The 16,321-nt window shown below is 43.0% G+C and overlaps 1 protein-coding gene across 3 annotated transcripts in view; it reads right to left on the minus strand.

Moving 5' to 3' along the window:
• The window catches only part of DHX9 (DExH-box helicase 9), a 39,367-nt gene that overhangs the window by 5,587 nt on the left and 17,459 nt on the right, over window positions 1-16,321 (minus strand). For all 3 annotated transcript variants that reach the window (XM_075833127.1, XM_075833126.1, XM_075833128.1), the window contains 10 exons: window positions 15,130-15,230; window positions 13,602-13,815; window positions 13,354-13,448; window positions 13,075-13,148; window positions 11,773-11,925; window positions 11,468-11,628; window positions 911-1,022; window positions 663-824; window positions 446-573; window positions 118-347 (listed from right to left, as the gene is read on the minus strand). In XM_075833127.1, coding sequence (XP_075689242.1) covers window positions 118-347; window positions 446-573; window positions 663-824; window positions 911-1,022; window positions 11,468-11,628; window positions 11,773-11,925; window positions 13,075-13,148; window positions 13,354-13,448; window positions 13,602-13,815; window positions 15,130-15,230 — 1,430 coding nt within the window. The remainder of the gene's footprint in view (window positions 1-117; window positions 348-445; window positions 574-662; window positions 825-910; window positions 1,023-11,467; window positions 11,629-11,772; window positions 11,926-13,074; window positions 13,149-13,353; window positions 13,449-13,601; window positions 13,816-15,129; window positions 15,231-16,321) is intronic.

Below are 16,321 nucleotides of genomic sequence, written 5' to 3' on the forward strand. Positions count from 1 at the left end.
ATGTGGTTGGAAAATCAACAGTTTTAAAATTTAAACAAACATAGATCTATCCCAAGATAAAAAATAAGGACAGAGAAGATGGATCATGTGGTATTTTTCAGCTTTTAATCGATTTACCTTTTCACCGAAAACAAAGAACGGGGAGGGATACTTCATGTCCTGGTTGCTGTAGGGGCAATTGACAGAGGATTTGTGGATCAGTGCGTTGCGGCCCTCAGTTGTGAGGATTTTTCGTTTTTCCTTGTGGTAACAGACATTGGGGTAAGCACCAAATGCTAACAGTGAGATGACCACATCCAAATTATTATCTGGACCACAGTTGTTGAAAACCTGATTCATTAAACATTCTAAAAGAAAGAAATGGGAAAACATCCAAAACAACATTAATAAAGATGTAAGACGAATGATCATAGCAGAGTGATCAGCTGAACTCTGGCTGAATTACCTTCAGGAAACCCTGTATTTATCAAGATGTCTTTCAGCTGGACTTTTGCTTCCCATGTCATGCGCAAGGTAGACATGTTGAGACGCTTGTGTTCACAAAATCTGTTCTCTGCATCTTCTCCTCCCATTCTAAAAGGGAAAGACAGACAACATTAGAAGATGAAGACAGAGCCTACATCAACACCGTATTCGTTTGTTGCACATCCAGCTTTACACACCTTGCATCATCCCAGGCTTGAAACACAGACAAGAGAGCTACATGATCAGAAAACCGAGAACCCGCAAAGTTTCTATGCACATAGCCCAGTCTCCGACCTTCACTGACGAATGGCTCCGGGAAACATGTGGCAGCAGAAATTGTGCAAACTGCATCCCCAACACTGCAATGGAAGAAAATTACATCAGTTCTTAAATTCAGAGATCAAAGTGAAAATAATTCTGAATGCAGAATCCCTGAAGCACTTACTAGAAGATACAGCCCATAATCATCATTTTTCCCAGTCTCGGCTCAATAGGCAATTTAGCCAATATTCTCCCTAGTGGTGTCAGCTCATCATTTGAGTCCAAAGCATCCAGTTCTAAAAAGACATACAAAAATGAAATCTCATTGTACGAGGATTCAGCTTCAAAACAATCTGTTTATATGCCCTATAGATGTCATATAGGGACGTCAATATTCCTGCCCCCTTAATTTGCCACAAAAATGCTCTCGCTTTGGTGGACTCAGTCTGCCTCCTTACTACTTATTTCGCAGTTCATTTAATTGGTCTGCATTTAATAATTGGATTTTTGTTACTCATCATCCTTGTCACATTACATTCATTGGGGACACAGAATGACTGTGGGTATAGCTGCTACCACTAGGAGGCAGACACTAAGCGATAGCGTTCTATCCTCCTAGCCACTATATCCCTCCAGCAAGCACTGAGCTAATCCGTTTTGTACAAAAGCCTAGGAGTACACATGCAAGTGCAAAAACAACAAAAACATAAGAATCCGGTGATAAAACCGCCTCTGAACTAGAACTGGGCGATCAAACTAATTTGCCCTCAAGGCCTCGGACTACTCTAAACAGAATCAATTCTCTAAAGGCGCCGTGCTGCAGGAGGAAGCTCTGCCCAGTTAGAGGCTGCGCCACGGTTGTCCCCATCTGCTCTCCGTTCTGTCCGTGCTTCCCCTTGGAACTGCTGTTCTGTACTGAACAAAATGATACAGTACGTAACAGCAGTTCTGTAGGAAAGGACTCTTCGTATATAGCCACACCGCCCTGAACATACCAGTCCCCTTGTAGATAGCACCACGCCGCTGTAGATCGAACTACTGTAGCTCTAAGCAGAATCCTCGGCAAGAGCGTTGCCGACGTTGTGGCCGGGGATTCCGCACCTAGAGACAGTCCCTATCCATATATGGACAGAGACGTCAGGGACTCCCTTTAGTAGTGGAATCCCCGTGGCAAAGCTCTGGCTGGAGAATCCGCTCCAGGAGTACCCATTTATAGACAGTGACATCAAGGGCTTTCCTAAGACAGGAGTCCCCGGCTAGAGATCTTGCGACGCTCTGGCAGGGGATTCCACTCTTAGAGGGTCCCCCTGACGTCACTGTTCACTCATATATACATAGCACTATTTACAGGGAAAGGTAGGGTGGCACCATCTACAAGACGGTGGTGGTGCCATCTACATGGGCACTGTGGCACAATATAGTGGGTGTTGCACTATCTACATGGGCACTGTGTGGGCTCTGGCATTTTACATGTGGGATCTATGGTACCATAGGGACACTGGCGCTATATGTGCACCATCTACAGGGACATTGCAGCACTTGCTACATGGGCACCGTGGTGTTTTCAAGGGGTTGGGATTTTTTTTCAGTTTAACAGCAATAAGAAAAATCGAGATTCAAATCGAAAAATCACCTGTAGGGTTGAAAAAAAATGTGGATTTTATTTTTGGGTAAAATCGCCCAGCCCTGCTCTGAATAAAGTACAGCTAAAACTGAGTGGGTGCGGTGTCCTGCAATGAATGTGACTAGAAAGATTTTACAATAACAAAAACCTAACGTCTGTCATTGGGGGACACAGAATGATTGTAGGACGTTACAAAACAGTCCCCCAGAGTGGTCAATGACAGAACAAATGTAGCGTGATCACTGAACCAGGACTCTGCAAATCATAGAGGAGTCAGCAGTTTCAAACATGTGCGCCCTCTAGAATTGGGAAAAGTAGTGAAGGGAAGGCCAAGTAGCAGCCTTGCACACCTGCAGAGTCGAAGCTCTGTTTTGAACCACCAACTACTGGTGGAATAGAACTTGACTCGTACAGGTGGCTCCTTACCCTTAGACTGGTATGTCTCACTAATGCTTGCCCTGATCCATCAGGATATGGTTGTCTTGGAGGATGCTATGTCATGTACGCTGCCATCTGGAACAATGCACAGTGAATCAGAGTGGCGGAACAAAGCGGCCCAGAATCGTATAGATATGTAAGGCACATACCAGATCTAGTTTGGGAGAGCGTCTTCCCGTGGGTGAGAAAGGTACGGTCAGAAAGAGGTCATGATGATGTCCTCGTTAAGGCGGAAAGTAGAGACCAGCTTTGGTACAAAAGAGGGGACAACTTTATCCTGTTAAAAATGCATAAACTGAGATTTGCAATAAAGAGCTGCTAGTTCTGATACACCCAATTAAGGTGATGGCCACTACCAAAAAGGCCATTTTTCCAGGACAGAAAACGGAGTGGAATTCTCTCTAAAATGTTGAACAGAGGAGAGTAGTTTGGGTTCAGAACCAAATTGAAGTCCCAAGGAACCGAGGGATTGCAGTAGGAAAACGCCACGTGGTCCACCCCATGCAAAATTTAGAACAGCAAACTCTGCTACAAGAGGGCACTGGAACAAAAAAAATAGATAGGGAAGAAACCTGACCTTTGAGAGAATTGAGTGCCAGACCCATATCCAGACCTTTCTGGAGTAAGGCAAGTAAGCGAGCGATGGAGAACTTCAGTGGTGGAAACTGCCTTTCCTTACACTAATGGAAAATGGCTTTCCCAGTGCGGTTGTAAATACAGGATGATGGAGGCTTCTGAGCATTCAGCATGGTTTGAATAACTTGCTCCGACCAGCCCCAAGCTAGGTACCAAGTCCTGCAGGGCCAGACGAGGGAAAAATAAATACTGGAACACCTTCCGCTTTGACGGTTTTGATGATACGCGGCAGAAGAGGCGTAAACATTTATGAAACGTGAAATCGGCCTAACGGAATGACCAAAGCATCTATCGCCATAGCTTGTCGATCCTGAGCTCGAGATACAATTACAGGCAACTTGTGAATAAGTCTGAAAGCTATCGGCTCTATACCCAGGAGCACCCACTTGTCGCAGATTTCCTGAAAAACGTCCAGATTGAGGGCCCAGTTGCCCGGATTGAAGCGCTCTTGGCTGAGATATACGCCTATCCAATTTTCCACTCCTGGAATGTGAACAACTGACAGCGCTGGTACATGAGCCTCAGTTCATCTGAGGATCCTGTATGTATCTATCATGTCCACGGAGCTGCGGGTCCCACCTTGCTGGGTGAGACAGGCGGCTGCTGTTGCGTTGTTAGTCACTACCTGCACTGTAAAGCCAAAACTCCAGAATGTTGATCGGGAGGGACGACTCCTGAGCTGATCATACCCCCTGAATAGTTCGAGATTGAAGGACTTCTCCTTAGCCCTGGAGGCTTGCATCCGTCTTCAGGCAACACAGGGAGATTGGCAAATAGGGACACGAAGGTACGCGCCTAATGTCCACAGAATAAATCAACTCTGCCAGGTCCATGACACTGCCGGAAGTAGGCGTTCAGTCTTTTGAGATCCAAAATGGGCCAAAACGACCAGTCCTTTTTTGGTATGACAGAGATTGAATCTCTGGTCTGGATGCACAGGGATGATGACCTTTTATAATAGCAGACAATCTATTGCCTGAAAAAAAGTAGCTGCTTTGTAAGGCGACCAAGTGTGGACTGGAAGAAAAATTTGGGAGGATGGCTGGTAAATTTGATTCTGTATCCTGAGGACACCACTGAACCCAGGCAGAGACGTGTGATAGGCAGACGTCTCGGAAGTGCGGAATCTTTAACCTAACCGACATGTTCAGGCCGAGCTGGTCCTGCCCTCAGGCTACCCAGCCCAGTATGGGAATGTGCGCCAGGTAAGGAAGTTTGCTGGAAGGCCTGTTCTTAGAGTCTTGGTTGGACAGCTGTCTACAGGGATAAGGAGTAGCGAACCTACAAAAGTCCCGAAAACTAGTACCGGACTACTTAAAATAAGTGGAAGACAGACCTTCTTCTGGCGTAGGTGAGCGCTCTTTTCATCTGTATCTTCTGAGCCTTTTCTACCGATGGCGATTATGGAAGCAGAAGCACGGGGTCCCAGGCGTCCAGCATATTAAGAGGCTCCCCACAAATTTTTTGTTGTGCTACATAGTCAGTAAATTCGATCCACCAAATCCTTCTGAGGGGCCACTTAAAGGAACAGTGTCATGGCAAATAATTTTTTTTATATGTTAAAGATGTTAGTGCTTTAATAAAAACGTTTTTATTCATTTGTGTGTTTGTGTTTTACTTTTTCTTATTTTTACACTTTTTCTTCCCTATGGGGGCTGCCATTTTTTGTTCCATTTCTGTGTGTGTCGATTAACGACACACACAGACATGGAGTACGGCAGCCACAGTCCCATAGGGACTGCGAACGGCTCCCGTCCCATTGACTGCCGTGTACGGCGTCTGTGTGGGAACTGCGCATGCGCCGCTCCCACACAGTCCTATTCGAAATTGGCGCCGTCCGGCGCCATTTTCCTGTGGACCGGAAGTCGCGGCTGGACAGTAATATTACTACTTCCGGTCGCGGCTTCCGGACAAGTGCACATGGAACAGCGGCAGCAAAGGGAGCGGACGGGCCGCGGCGGCAGGAGCAGGTAAGCGATTTCAATGTATGTTAGTGTTTGTGTGTGTTTACTACTGCATGTAAACCTACTACACTGTGGGTTACCTCAAAAAATGGCGACACACAGTGTAGGAGGTTAAACCTTTCAAACCCCTCGTTTATCCCGGCACTAGCCAGGATAAAGGAGGGGGGGATGCTGAGAGCTCACTAGAGCGATAGCTTTTAACCCAATGTTGCAATGCTGCAATTTTGGGAACTAGCTCCAAACAGCTCCATCTAGTGACCAAAAATGGGTAGTATTATAAATTTGAAAAAATTTATAATATTTCCTGACTCGCGAAAAAAATAAAAAAAATTTGAACAATGTTTAATCACCCACACACTAAATGTTTAAATTTTAAAAAAAAAAACATGTTTTTGGGGCGACACCATGCCTTTAAAAGTGTGCTGTGGCAGAGTTGTCGGGCCCACTTGGCGTAAGTTCTGCTGACCCAAGAAGCAGCAAAAATTAGGCACCGGGAGGAGCCAGTAGCTTCGACGGAAGACCTTGAAAAATACTCGAAATGGCAGTCTAGCAGTTCATGGAATGATGCTGCATCCGTCAAACTTATGGTAGTTGTCTTGACCAGGCAGGAGACTGGGGGGGGGTGGGTGGGGGTTTGGTCCACTGCTGGTAATTTAGACCATTTTGAAGTGAGGTCCTCTGAAAAAGGGATAGATAACATCTAACAGGGAGGTATGGGTACATTTACTCATTGCAGACTACCTGCTCAAACTCTGAGGGGGAAAAAAACTTTTGCGACTGTTTAGGTCGGCAGAAGTAGACCGTTTCTGGTGAAGGGAAGGCTTTGCGTCGGTCACCTGTAAGGTTTCATGAACCATCTTAAAAGGAAGGTGTCATGATTTTTTTTTTATTATATTGCTTTTAATATAATGTAAACAAAATTGTTATTTATTTGCGTTGTCACTTTCTACTTTTTACTATGTTCATACTTTTACTTCCCTATGGGGGCTGCGATTTTTTTTCCATCTCTGTATGTGTCGATTAACGACACATACAACCCCATAGAGAATGCTAACGGGAGCCGTTCCATTCTCAGAAGCATGCGCCGCTCCAACACAGACCAAAACGAAGCTCGTTCGTAGAGCAAAATCCGGCAACATTTTCATGTGGACCGGAAGCCGCTGCCGAACAGTAAGAGGACGACCTCCGGCCGCGGCTTCCGGCCATATGTTCAACGAAGCGTAGGCGCAAGGAAGAGGAGCGTAGGCGGCAAGAACTTTGCTAGACCAGCGGAGGCAGGAGCAGGTAATTTATATTCATGTATGCGATGTGCGTATTATGTTCGGGTATGTTCATGTGTGATACTGTCTGCTGAGAACCTCCTACCACTGTGCAATTGCTTAGAAAATGGCGGCACACAGTGTAGGAGGTTTGAAGACATTCAAGCCCCTCCCTCTCCTGGCACTAGCCAGAAGAAGGGAGGGGGGGGGATTGTGTGAGGACACTAGAGGAGAGTGTGTCCACCCCAAATTTGCAGCATAAATCAATGAGAATGCTTTACCACAGTGACCATGCTGCAATTTTGGGAACTGCACCCTCTAGTGGCCAGCACATGGAAATTTTATAAATTAGAATCTAATTTATATTTCCTGACTTGTGAAAAAATTAAAACAATGTTTAATCACTTAAATACTAATTGTTTAACTGAAAAAAAAATAAAAAATTCTAGCGACACATTCCCTTTAACAAAAAACAGTCCACGGTAGAGGACAACTTAGAAGATTGTTCCTCATCCAGCTCCAATTGGGACCCCTTTTGAGAAGACCTCTCTGGGAGGAAAGTAAGCTGCAGTTTGGACCCCTGGGGGAGGAGAAACTGAAAAGGTAAGAGAGGCCGATGGTTGTCGTGCAGACCTGACAAGCTTTTGAAACCTAGCACGTGAGGAAAACATGGACGGAGTGTCAAGAGCTGAATGGTCAGAAACGCGAACAGAGATGCACATCGTGGACTGGGTGAAAGTGAGGTTACCAACAGCCCTGGTTAAGGGAATGAGCCCACCTTAGTTCAGCCCCTACATACCCCAGGTGTGGGCAACACTAGAGGTGGCGAAACCACAGATGCTTGGCTAGGTGGTCGACATGCACCGCATTCTGGCCCCCTAGCTAAGTGGTCCCCCTTGGAAGTGGGATTACGGCACAGTGGGGTTGACATCATGCTCCCGCCAGCAGCAGAAAGCAGGGGGACAGCATCACCAGTTTCTCACTCATAGTGAAAAGAAAAAAACAAAAACAAAAACGGACATGCTGAACCAGCAAAAGCGTCTGCCTCCTACGGACACTAAGCTAAGACTGAATTAAAGAGGCTGTCACCACATTATAAGTGCCCTATCTCTTACATAAGGAGATCGGCGCTGTAATGTAGGTGACAGCAGTGCTTTATATTTAGAAAAAACATCTATTTTTACCACATTAGGAGCGATTTTAGATTTATGCTAATTACTTTCTTAATGCCCAAGTGGGCGTGTTTTTACTTTTGACCAAGTGGGAGTTTGAGAGAAGTGTGTGATGCTGACCAACAGGAGTCATGCACTTCTCCCCATTCATTTACTCCGTGCATAGTGACCCTGCGTTGTTCACGATGTGCTGTCTTATACTGACACATTAACGTTACTGAAGTGTTGACAGTGAGTAGACATTCCTTCCAGCCAGGACGGGATGTCTATTCACAATCCCTGCACTTCGTGAACGTTTCTGTGGCACGTACAGCAGAGCAAAACGTAATCTCCCTGTAACCTGTCATTTACAGCGTGATCTCGCGAGATTACGCTTGCTCTGCTGTAAGTACCATAGAAACGTTACCGAAGTATCGGGATTGTGAATAGACATCCCATCCTGGCTGGAAGGAATGTCTATTCACTGTCTAAACACTTCAGTAATGTTAATGTGTCAGTATAAGACAGCACATAGTGAACAATGCAGTGTCCCTATGCGCTGTCTAAATGAATGGGGAGAACTGCATGATGCTGATTGGTCACTGATTGGTCAGCGTCATACACTCCTCTGTACAACGCCCACTTGGTCTAAAAGCAAAAACACGCCCAATTGTGCATTAGCATAAAGCTAAAATCGCTCCTAACGTGGTAAAAATAAATCGTTTTTCTAAATAAAAAGCACTGCTGTCACCTACATTACAGCGTCGATCTCCTTATGTAGGATATAGGGCACTTATAATGTGGTGACAGTCTCTTTAAGTTCAGTGTCTGTAGGTGGGGTATATCCTGTAAATTGGGCTAGCACTTTTTTTTTTTTAATCAGTAGCGTCAAGCCTCCTAGTGGCAACAGTATATAAAAACTGTCTGTGTTCCCCAATGTTACGAACGAGAAATTAAATTTTCCAAGGAGAGGTCATTGCAGAGCAACATGGCTAGCTGCAACTTCCCCGGCAACTGATTGCCAGGGATATTAAGTACCGGAAGCAAATCGGCAGGCTAGCTTCATTATAAAAGGAGGCATTCTTGACGAGACCTAGTTCGGCATTTTTAGTAGCAAGAAATGAGAACTTCCATAGATATTAAAGAGGCTGTCACCAGATTTTGCAACCCCTATCTGCTATTGCAGCAGATAGGCGCTGCAATGTAGATTACAGTAACGTTTTTATTTTTAAAAAACGAGCATTTTTGGCCAAGTTATGACCATTTTTGTAGTTATGCAAATGAGGCTTGCAAAAGTCCAAGTGGGTGTGTTTAAAAGTAAAAGTCCAAGTGGGTGTGTATTATGTGCGTACATCGGGGCGTTTTTAATACTTTCACTAGCTGGGCGCTCTGAAGAGAAGTAACATCCTCTTCTCTTCAGAACGCCCAGCTTCTGACAGTGCAGATCTGTGACGTCACTCACAGGTCCTGCATCGTGACGGCCACATCGGCACCAGAGGCTACAGTTGATTCTGCAGCAGCATCACCGTTTGCAGGTAAGTCGATCTTACCTGCAAACGCTGATGCTGCTGCAGAATCAACTGTAGCCTCTGGTGCCATCAAGATGCAGGACCTGTGAGTGACGTCACAGATCTGCACTGTCAGAAGCTGGGCGTTCTGAAGAGAAGAGGATGTTACTTCTCTTCAGAGCGCCCAGCTAGTGAAAGTATTAAAAACGCCCCGATGTACGCACATAATACACGCCCACTTGGACTTTTAAACACACCCACTTGGACTTTTGCAAGCCTCATTTGCATAAATCCAAAAATGGCCATAACTTGGCCAAAAATGCTCGTTTTTTAAAAATAAAAACGTTACTGTAATCTACATTGCAGCGCCTATCTGCTGCAATAGCAGATAGGGGTTGCAAAATCTGGTGACAGAGCCTCTTTAACCCCTTAGTGACCACTAATACGCCTTTTAACGTGATCCACTACTGGGCTTTAGGCTAGGCTGACGCCTTTTCACGTCAGCCTAGTCTAAGTCCTGCACGGGTCTCCCGTGCAGGCAGGAGCCGGGGCTCTGCTGTCTGATGACAGCTGAGCTCCTGCTCCAACGCCCGCGATCGAAGTTTACTTCGATCGCGGCCGTTTAACCCGTTAAATGCCGCCGTCAATAGCGACCGCGGCATTTAACTTTGTTTACAGAGGGAGTGCGCTCCCTCTCTCACCCATCGGCGGCCCGCGAATGCAATCGCGGGTCTCCGATGGGGTGTCATGGCAGCCGGGGGACTGATAAAAGCCCCCAGGTCTGCCCTGGACATATGCCTGTTAGGACGTGCCTCCGGCGCGTCCTAACAGATTGCCTGTCAGATTTACACTGACAGGCAATAATGCTCTGGTATACGAAGTATACCAGAGCATTATAGCAGCGATCGGAAGATCGCACAGTAAAGTCCCCTAGTGGGACTAATAAAATCAGTCATCAAAGTGAAATAAAGATTAATAAAAAGTACAGTAAAAAAATAAATGAAACCATTTTTTTCCATAAAAAGTGGTTTTATTTAGTAAAAGTGTCAAAAAAAAAAAAAAAGTACACATATGTGGTATCGCCGCGACCGTAATGACTCCATTAATAAAGTTAATATGTAATTTAAACCGCAAAGTCAACACCGTAAAAAAAAAACGCCAAAAACTATGGCGAAATTGCAATTTTTTTCCATTGCCCCCCAAAAAAGTCATAATAAAAATGAATCAATAAGTCCCATGTACCCCAAAACAGTACCATTCAAAACTACGTCTTGTCCTGCAGAAAACAAGCCCAAAAAATCACTACATTGATGGAAAAATAAAAAAATTACGGCTCTTGGAAGGCGACGATGCAAAAACAAATAATTTTAGTTCAAAAGTGTTTTTATTGTGCAAAAGTCGTAAAACATAAAAAAACCTCCACATATGTGGTATCGCCGTAATCGTACCGACCCATAGAATAAAGGTAATGTGTTATTTACGTCGCACAGTGAACGGCGTCAATTTAAAAACGCATAGAACAATGGCGGAATTTCAGTTTTTTTTTATAATCCCCCCCAAAAAGGTTAATAAAAGTTAATATAAAAATTATATGTACCCAAAAATGGTGCCATTAAAAAGCACAACTAATCCCGCAAAAAACAAGTCCTCATACAGCTATGTAGATGAAAAAACTTATGAACTTACATGTGATCGGTAACAGCTGGCCGCTGGCCTGACAGATACAGGACTCAGCGCTCGATACAGCTGCTCTCTATGAAGCATACAAAGCAGCTGTATCTTAAAAAGTAAAAATAATTTTTAATAAAAAGTATTTACAAAGTTACACCAAACCAAAAAAAAAAAAACCCCATCAGCACCCTTTAAAAGTTACAGCGTCATAGCTTCAGTTACAAATGGAAGCCATGAAATCGGTCAAGCCCCAACTATATATCTGTGACATGGCTTCCCCAGAATACCAGTGGCTGAACTAAGTATTCCTACATTATAAATGGCCCTCCAAAAAGCAAAGTAATTTGCACATGGCCTTTACATCATTTTAAACCTACCCATATTAAAAAGGGGATGTTTTATGAAACATTATATCCTAGAAAATCTACATATTCAGCAATAAAATTGCATACTAAACACCACTACTGATAACCTAAAGCACATAACTTACCTCTCAGGGTGTGCTCAGCTTCTATGACCGCATCTAGTGGAGGAGGTTCTATGGCCTTCGATAGAAACTGTCCAATGCCACCCAATCGTAGGAGTTTAATGCTTAGAGCAACCTCATGCAAAGGAGTACGGAATATTTCTGGTGTAAGGTGAGTCTCCAAACTAGAAAATAGATTTAAAAAAATGATTGCTCATCAAAGCACATATATAGCCTTTTATCACTGTAATCCACCCAATGAACAACAACTGACCCAGGGTAAGTAACCTGGCCATTTCCAAACTTATATCCAAGACCCAACTTCTTACCGTTCAAAGCGTGCCATGCTGCACAAATGGAAACAAAAGCCTGGCCGCACACGTCCTGCTCTTCCTTTCCTCTGCTCAAGATTGGTTTTGGAAGCCCAGACAGTGGCATAATTTGTCATGTTGTTGTGGGACGTAAACAGCTTCACTTTTTGCCTGCAAGTGAAATTTTTTTTCTTTTTTAGGCTACGTACACCTTTGAAAGGAGATTTTTGAACTTGGATACGATTGTTATTAGCTGGATCCGGTGTCTCAGACACGCAGGATCCGATCTCAGATAAACGGACTGACTCGGCGCAGACAGAACAATACAGCGTCTATGTATACAGGATACATAGACTGTTTATTGTAAAAACGTTTTTTTTATAAAAAAGTCAATTTAAAAGTGGTTTAAATACTCAAGACATTGATTTAAAAAAATATATTTAATAATAATAATTCCTTTCAAAAGGTGTATATAGCCTTTAAATAAATGAGTATTCCCCACACATCTGGAGGTCACACTGGTTGGGGTGTAAGATTTGGCACACTCATTGATGTCTGGGTATCAGTTTCAGGCAGAGATGTGGTCATGCATGCTCTCACGGAAGTAAATACATTAACAGCAATCTCTGCTGAGAGGGTGCACGGAGACCAGGACCAATTAGAAGGTTTCTGGCACCCAGACCCCTAATGTCAGAATATGCTATTACAAGGCAGAGTACAACGACAGAATATTACAAGTAACTTGTAGCATTACAGCTCTGCTAAATAGGGGCACTGAGTTAAAGGGGTTTTTTGATTTATTGGAAGAATGGATATGATTCCCATACTGCAACATACAAGATGGAAGTGTTCCACCTGAATTATTTTTTTTACCGAATTCAATTCCCTCGTCATGTGATGTTTGTTTACTTCCTCAGGCTGCTTGTGGGGCATTTCATGAGACTGTTACAGCTCCTCTCTGTCTTCTGCTCTGCAAGTCTAAACTTGACTAAATCGATTCTCAGGAAGACAATCAGAAAAGCCCCTTTTAGCTGGCCATGAGCCCGCCACATCAGCCCATTTCACCATAAACATGCACCCTTAATTGGGAGAGGGGAATAATCTGCTGCTCGGATTCAAACATGCCTGACCCCTCATTTACTTACATGAAAAGATGGCCACTTAATAAAACGGAATGGTTTAGTCTCCCATATATTTAAACAGATGGATTATATGAATGATCTGATAACACTGATCAGCCATTTTGAATCTTGTGAGCGGCCCGCTTCAGTTTTAAGGCACGCTAGTTTCATTGCCGTCAAGGCCTCTATGCACACTTACTTGCAGGAGTCTATGACATAAACAACGTCATTTATAGTGATACTTGTTTCGGCAATATTTGTGGACAGGATAACCTGAGGAATTTAAAACAAACAAGTATAAATGATGGGTAATCGAGGCTTCATATTATAAACATAGTTGCCCGTCTAAACCCACAACCATTTACATTACAGTAAAGCATTTTATAATGGGACAGAACGTGCAATAATAGTGACCGCCACAGTTAAACATTTTGTGCCACCAATGGAACACAAAAAAAAGAAGGATTGGCTTTTTAACCTTAATTATTCCATCTGGAACTGGGTCAAACGCCTTTCTTTGCTCATCTCGTGGTATCTGGGAATGCAGTGGTAATATTCGGTAATGATGGCTACCTGGATTTATAAAATTAAAAACACTGGTTAAATTTGAAACCTAGGACCCCAATGCTGCAACCGGAACGGCTAACCAATTAAATCTAAATGGCAATACTAGAACTAAATCCCACAATCACTATGAATTTATTACAATACAAATGTCAGGCTTACCAAAGTGAGGGTTCATCTCAAGATGCTTCTGCATGGCGTAAATGAGGTTCCATCCAGGTAAGAACACCAGCACAGCACCAGGTACATTCAGTGTTTCAATATATTTTAAGAGCGCTTCAATGAGCTCAATGGGAGTCTCCTTTTCACTCAGCTGTGACATTGAACGGCGAGTCTCAGGGCCGTAATCTTCTCCACATATCATATTGCAATTGGTCTGCAGGAATTTGAAGAGAATTAGTATGTAAACATTTGGAGAGGAGAAAAATGAGATGTGCATTTAATAAACAAGTAAAACGATCCCAACGGCAGCTCCTGACGATCACTGGGGGTATTTGTAGCTGGATCAGCCTTCATATATAAAAGGAGTGGTCATGGTGAGAAAATTACATTTATATTAATTGTTACATGTATGGTACATAAAACTACTGGTTGTTCAATTGGTTGGAACACTTAGGCCTCCTGTACACGGCTGTAGCTGTGGGCAGGGTCCTTGATCATGGCACGGACGGGCCATCCGTGTGTCATCCGCTGGCCGTCCGCAATCACAAAAGGTGCATTAATTTCAATAAGCCTGGACCGCAAATACGGACCATGTAACGAAGTCCTGTATTTCTTGCGGTCCAGGCTTCATGTAATGCACGGACCATGGAAACCACGGTCATGTGAATTGGCCCATAGGATAGAATGTGTTCTATACAATCCGCAATTGCGACGCCTTATCGTTTGTGCTTCACCGGTTTGTGAATTCACACACTTCACATGGTTTGTGTTTGTTCTTGGCCATTTGTGGTCAACACGACTTTTGTTGCCTTACTAACGAGAAATATACATGTGAGGCATTGCAAATAATGTTTCTCATGATACAAACAAATTACCATGGGACAGCTGCTCCATAAAAACTTCTTGTCAATGCGATGGTGCGGTTGAGGGGGGAGGGTTGCCCCAGTGGTCCAAACCCCAACAATCTAACATTTACAATATTATCCATTTAGCAGATAGGTGATAAAGGTTTCTAGTTGGAAAAGCCCCTTTAAGGTTGGGTTTACACTGGCCAGTTTATTTATCCAGCCTTCCATTTTTCCATCAAATTTCTATTCCAACAGTAACCTCTCAGCGACATCTGACAGTTACGCCGGATGCGCACAATGCCAAGATGGCAGAAGCTGAGCCATATGTGGCGCGTTGCGCTATTTCAAATAGTTGACATGCCTATAACGGCCGGAATCGAAGAGAACTCCAATCCCGGCTATTTAAATCACGGAGATGCCGCGGTAAATAGACAAGGGGGGGGGGGGGGAGGGAAAAATCCCTGTTTTTTTTTCCCATTTTACCCAACAAAAAGTTGACCAGTACATTATATGGTATCATTAAAAACTACAACTCGTGCGTATGTCGAAAGGGAAAAAAGGGAAACATTTATGGCTCTTGGAATGAGACTATAGAAAAAAGAAAATCTGAAAATGGTCTAAGGAATTAATACTAGTAAGAAGATCTGCGACAAAGTCCATTATAATAAGTAGTTACTCACATCATTGTCATCTCCTCCTTCTTCATCTTTGTCTCTCTTCTTTCTTTCCAATGGAGGCGGTATGAACTGGGTCATTTGAACGCAATCTTCTAAGAAGTACTCTGGAATACAAAAGATTAAGGGGGAAAAAAAAAAAAAAAAAAGTTTAATAAGAACACCAACTTGCTTTTTTATCATTATTTTATCAAAATGTGTCGATTGTTTTACATATATCTTTATATCAGTCCGAGCTCCGTTTTTCCGATACAGAGCTTCAGATCACCTGCATAAACAGAGCTGCCACTCATGCAGAAATAGAGGGAGTTTACCGCATAATGCTTAAAACTAAAAAAAAAACTGTAAATGACAGAATCGCCTCATCTCACAAAAAATGGAATATAAAAAGTGATCAAAACCTCGCATTTACCACAAAATGGTAGCATTAAATACTATAGCTTATCCCGCCAAAAATAAGCCCTCATACTGCTTAAATTAAGAGACAAATAAAAATGTATGGCTCTCAGAATTTGGCGACACAAAATAAATATTTTATTTTTTACACTTTTTTCCTTGCAGAAGTACTAAAATATAGAAAAAAAAACTTTATATATTTGGTATCGCCGTAATCGTATTGACCCACAGAATAAAGTTAACATGTTTTAATTGCACAATGAATTCAGTAAAAACGAAGCGCAAAAAACAATGGAGGAATCGCTGGTTGTTTTTCATTTTCTACCCCACAAATAAATTTTTCCGCGTTTCCTAGGACATTATATGGAACAATAAACGGTGACACGAAAAACTGCAACTCGTCACGCAAAAATCAAGCCCTCATAGGACTATATTGACAGAAAAATGAAAAAGTTATGGCTTTTGGAAGGTGGGGAGGAAAAATTTTTCATCAAAAACTGAAAATTGTTTATGACGGGAAGGGGTTATACATTGAACTCAATAATAAAAAAGTACGTAGTAATCTCCCTCTAGTGGGGACTTCAGGGTAACAAAATGGTAGTTTCTTTAGGCCTATGCGGAAGTTTGAAGTTCTTTATCACAAAAATGGAGCTCCTACTGCTATAAAAATATACTAGAAAATTGATCAGCATAGAACATTGGACCTAAAAATGTAATGGTGGTAAAAATGTGGACATTGACTAATTATGAAGGGAAACAATGTTCTATAAAACTAAATTTAAGAAGAAATCTTGTTCCTCAG

The sequence above is a fragment of the Rhinoderma darwinii genome, chromosome 7, assembly GCF_050947455.1.
Source record: "Rhinoderma darwinii isolate aRhiDar2 chromosome 7, aRhiDar2.hap1, whole genome shotgun sequence".
NCBI lineage: Eukaryota > Metazoa > Chordata > Amphibia > Anura > Rhinodermatidae > Rhinoderma > Rhinoderma darwinii.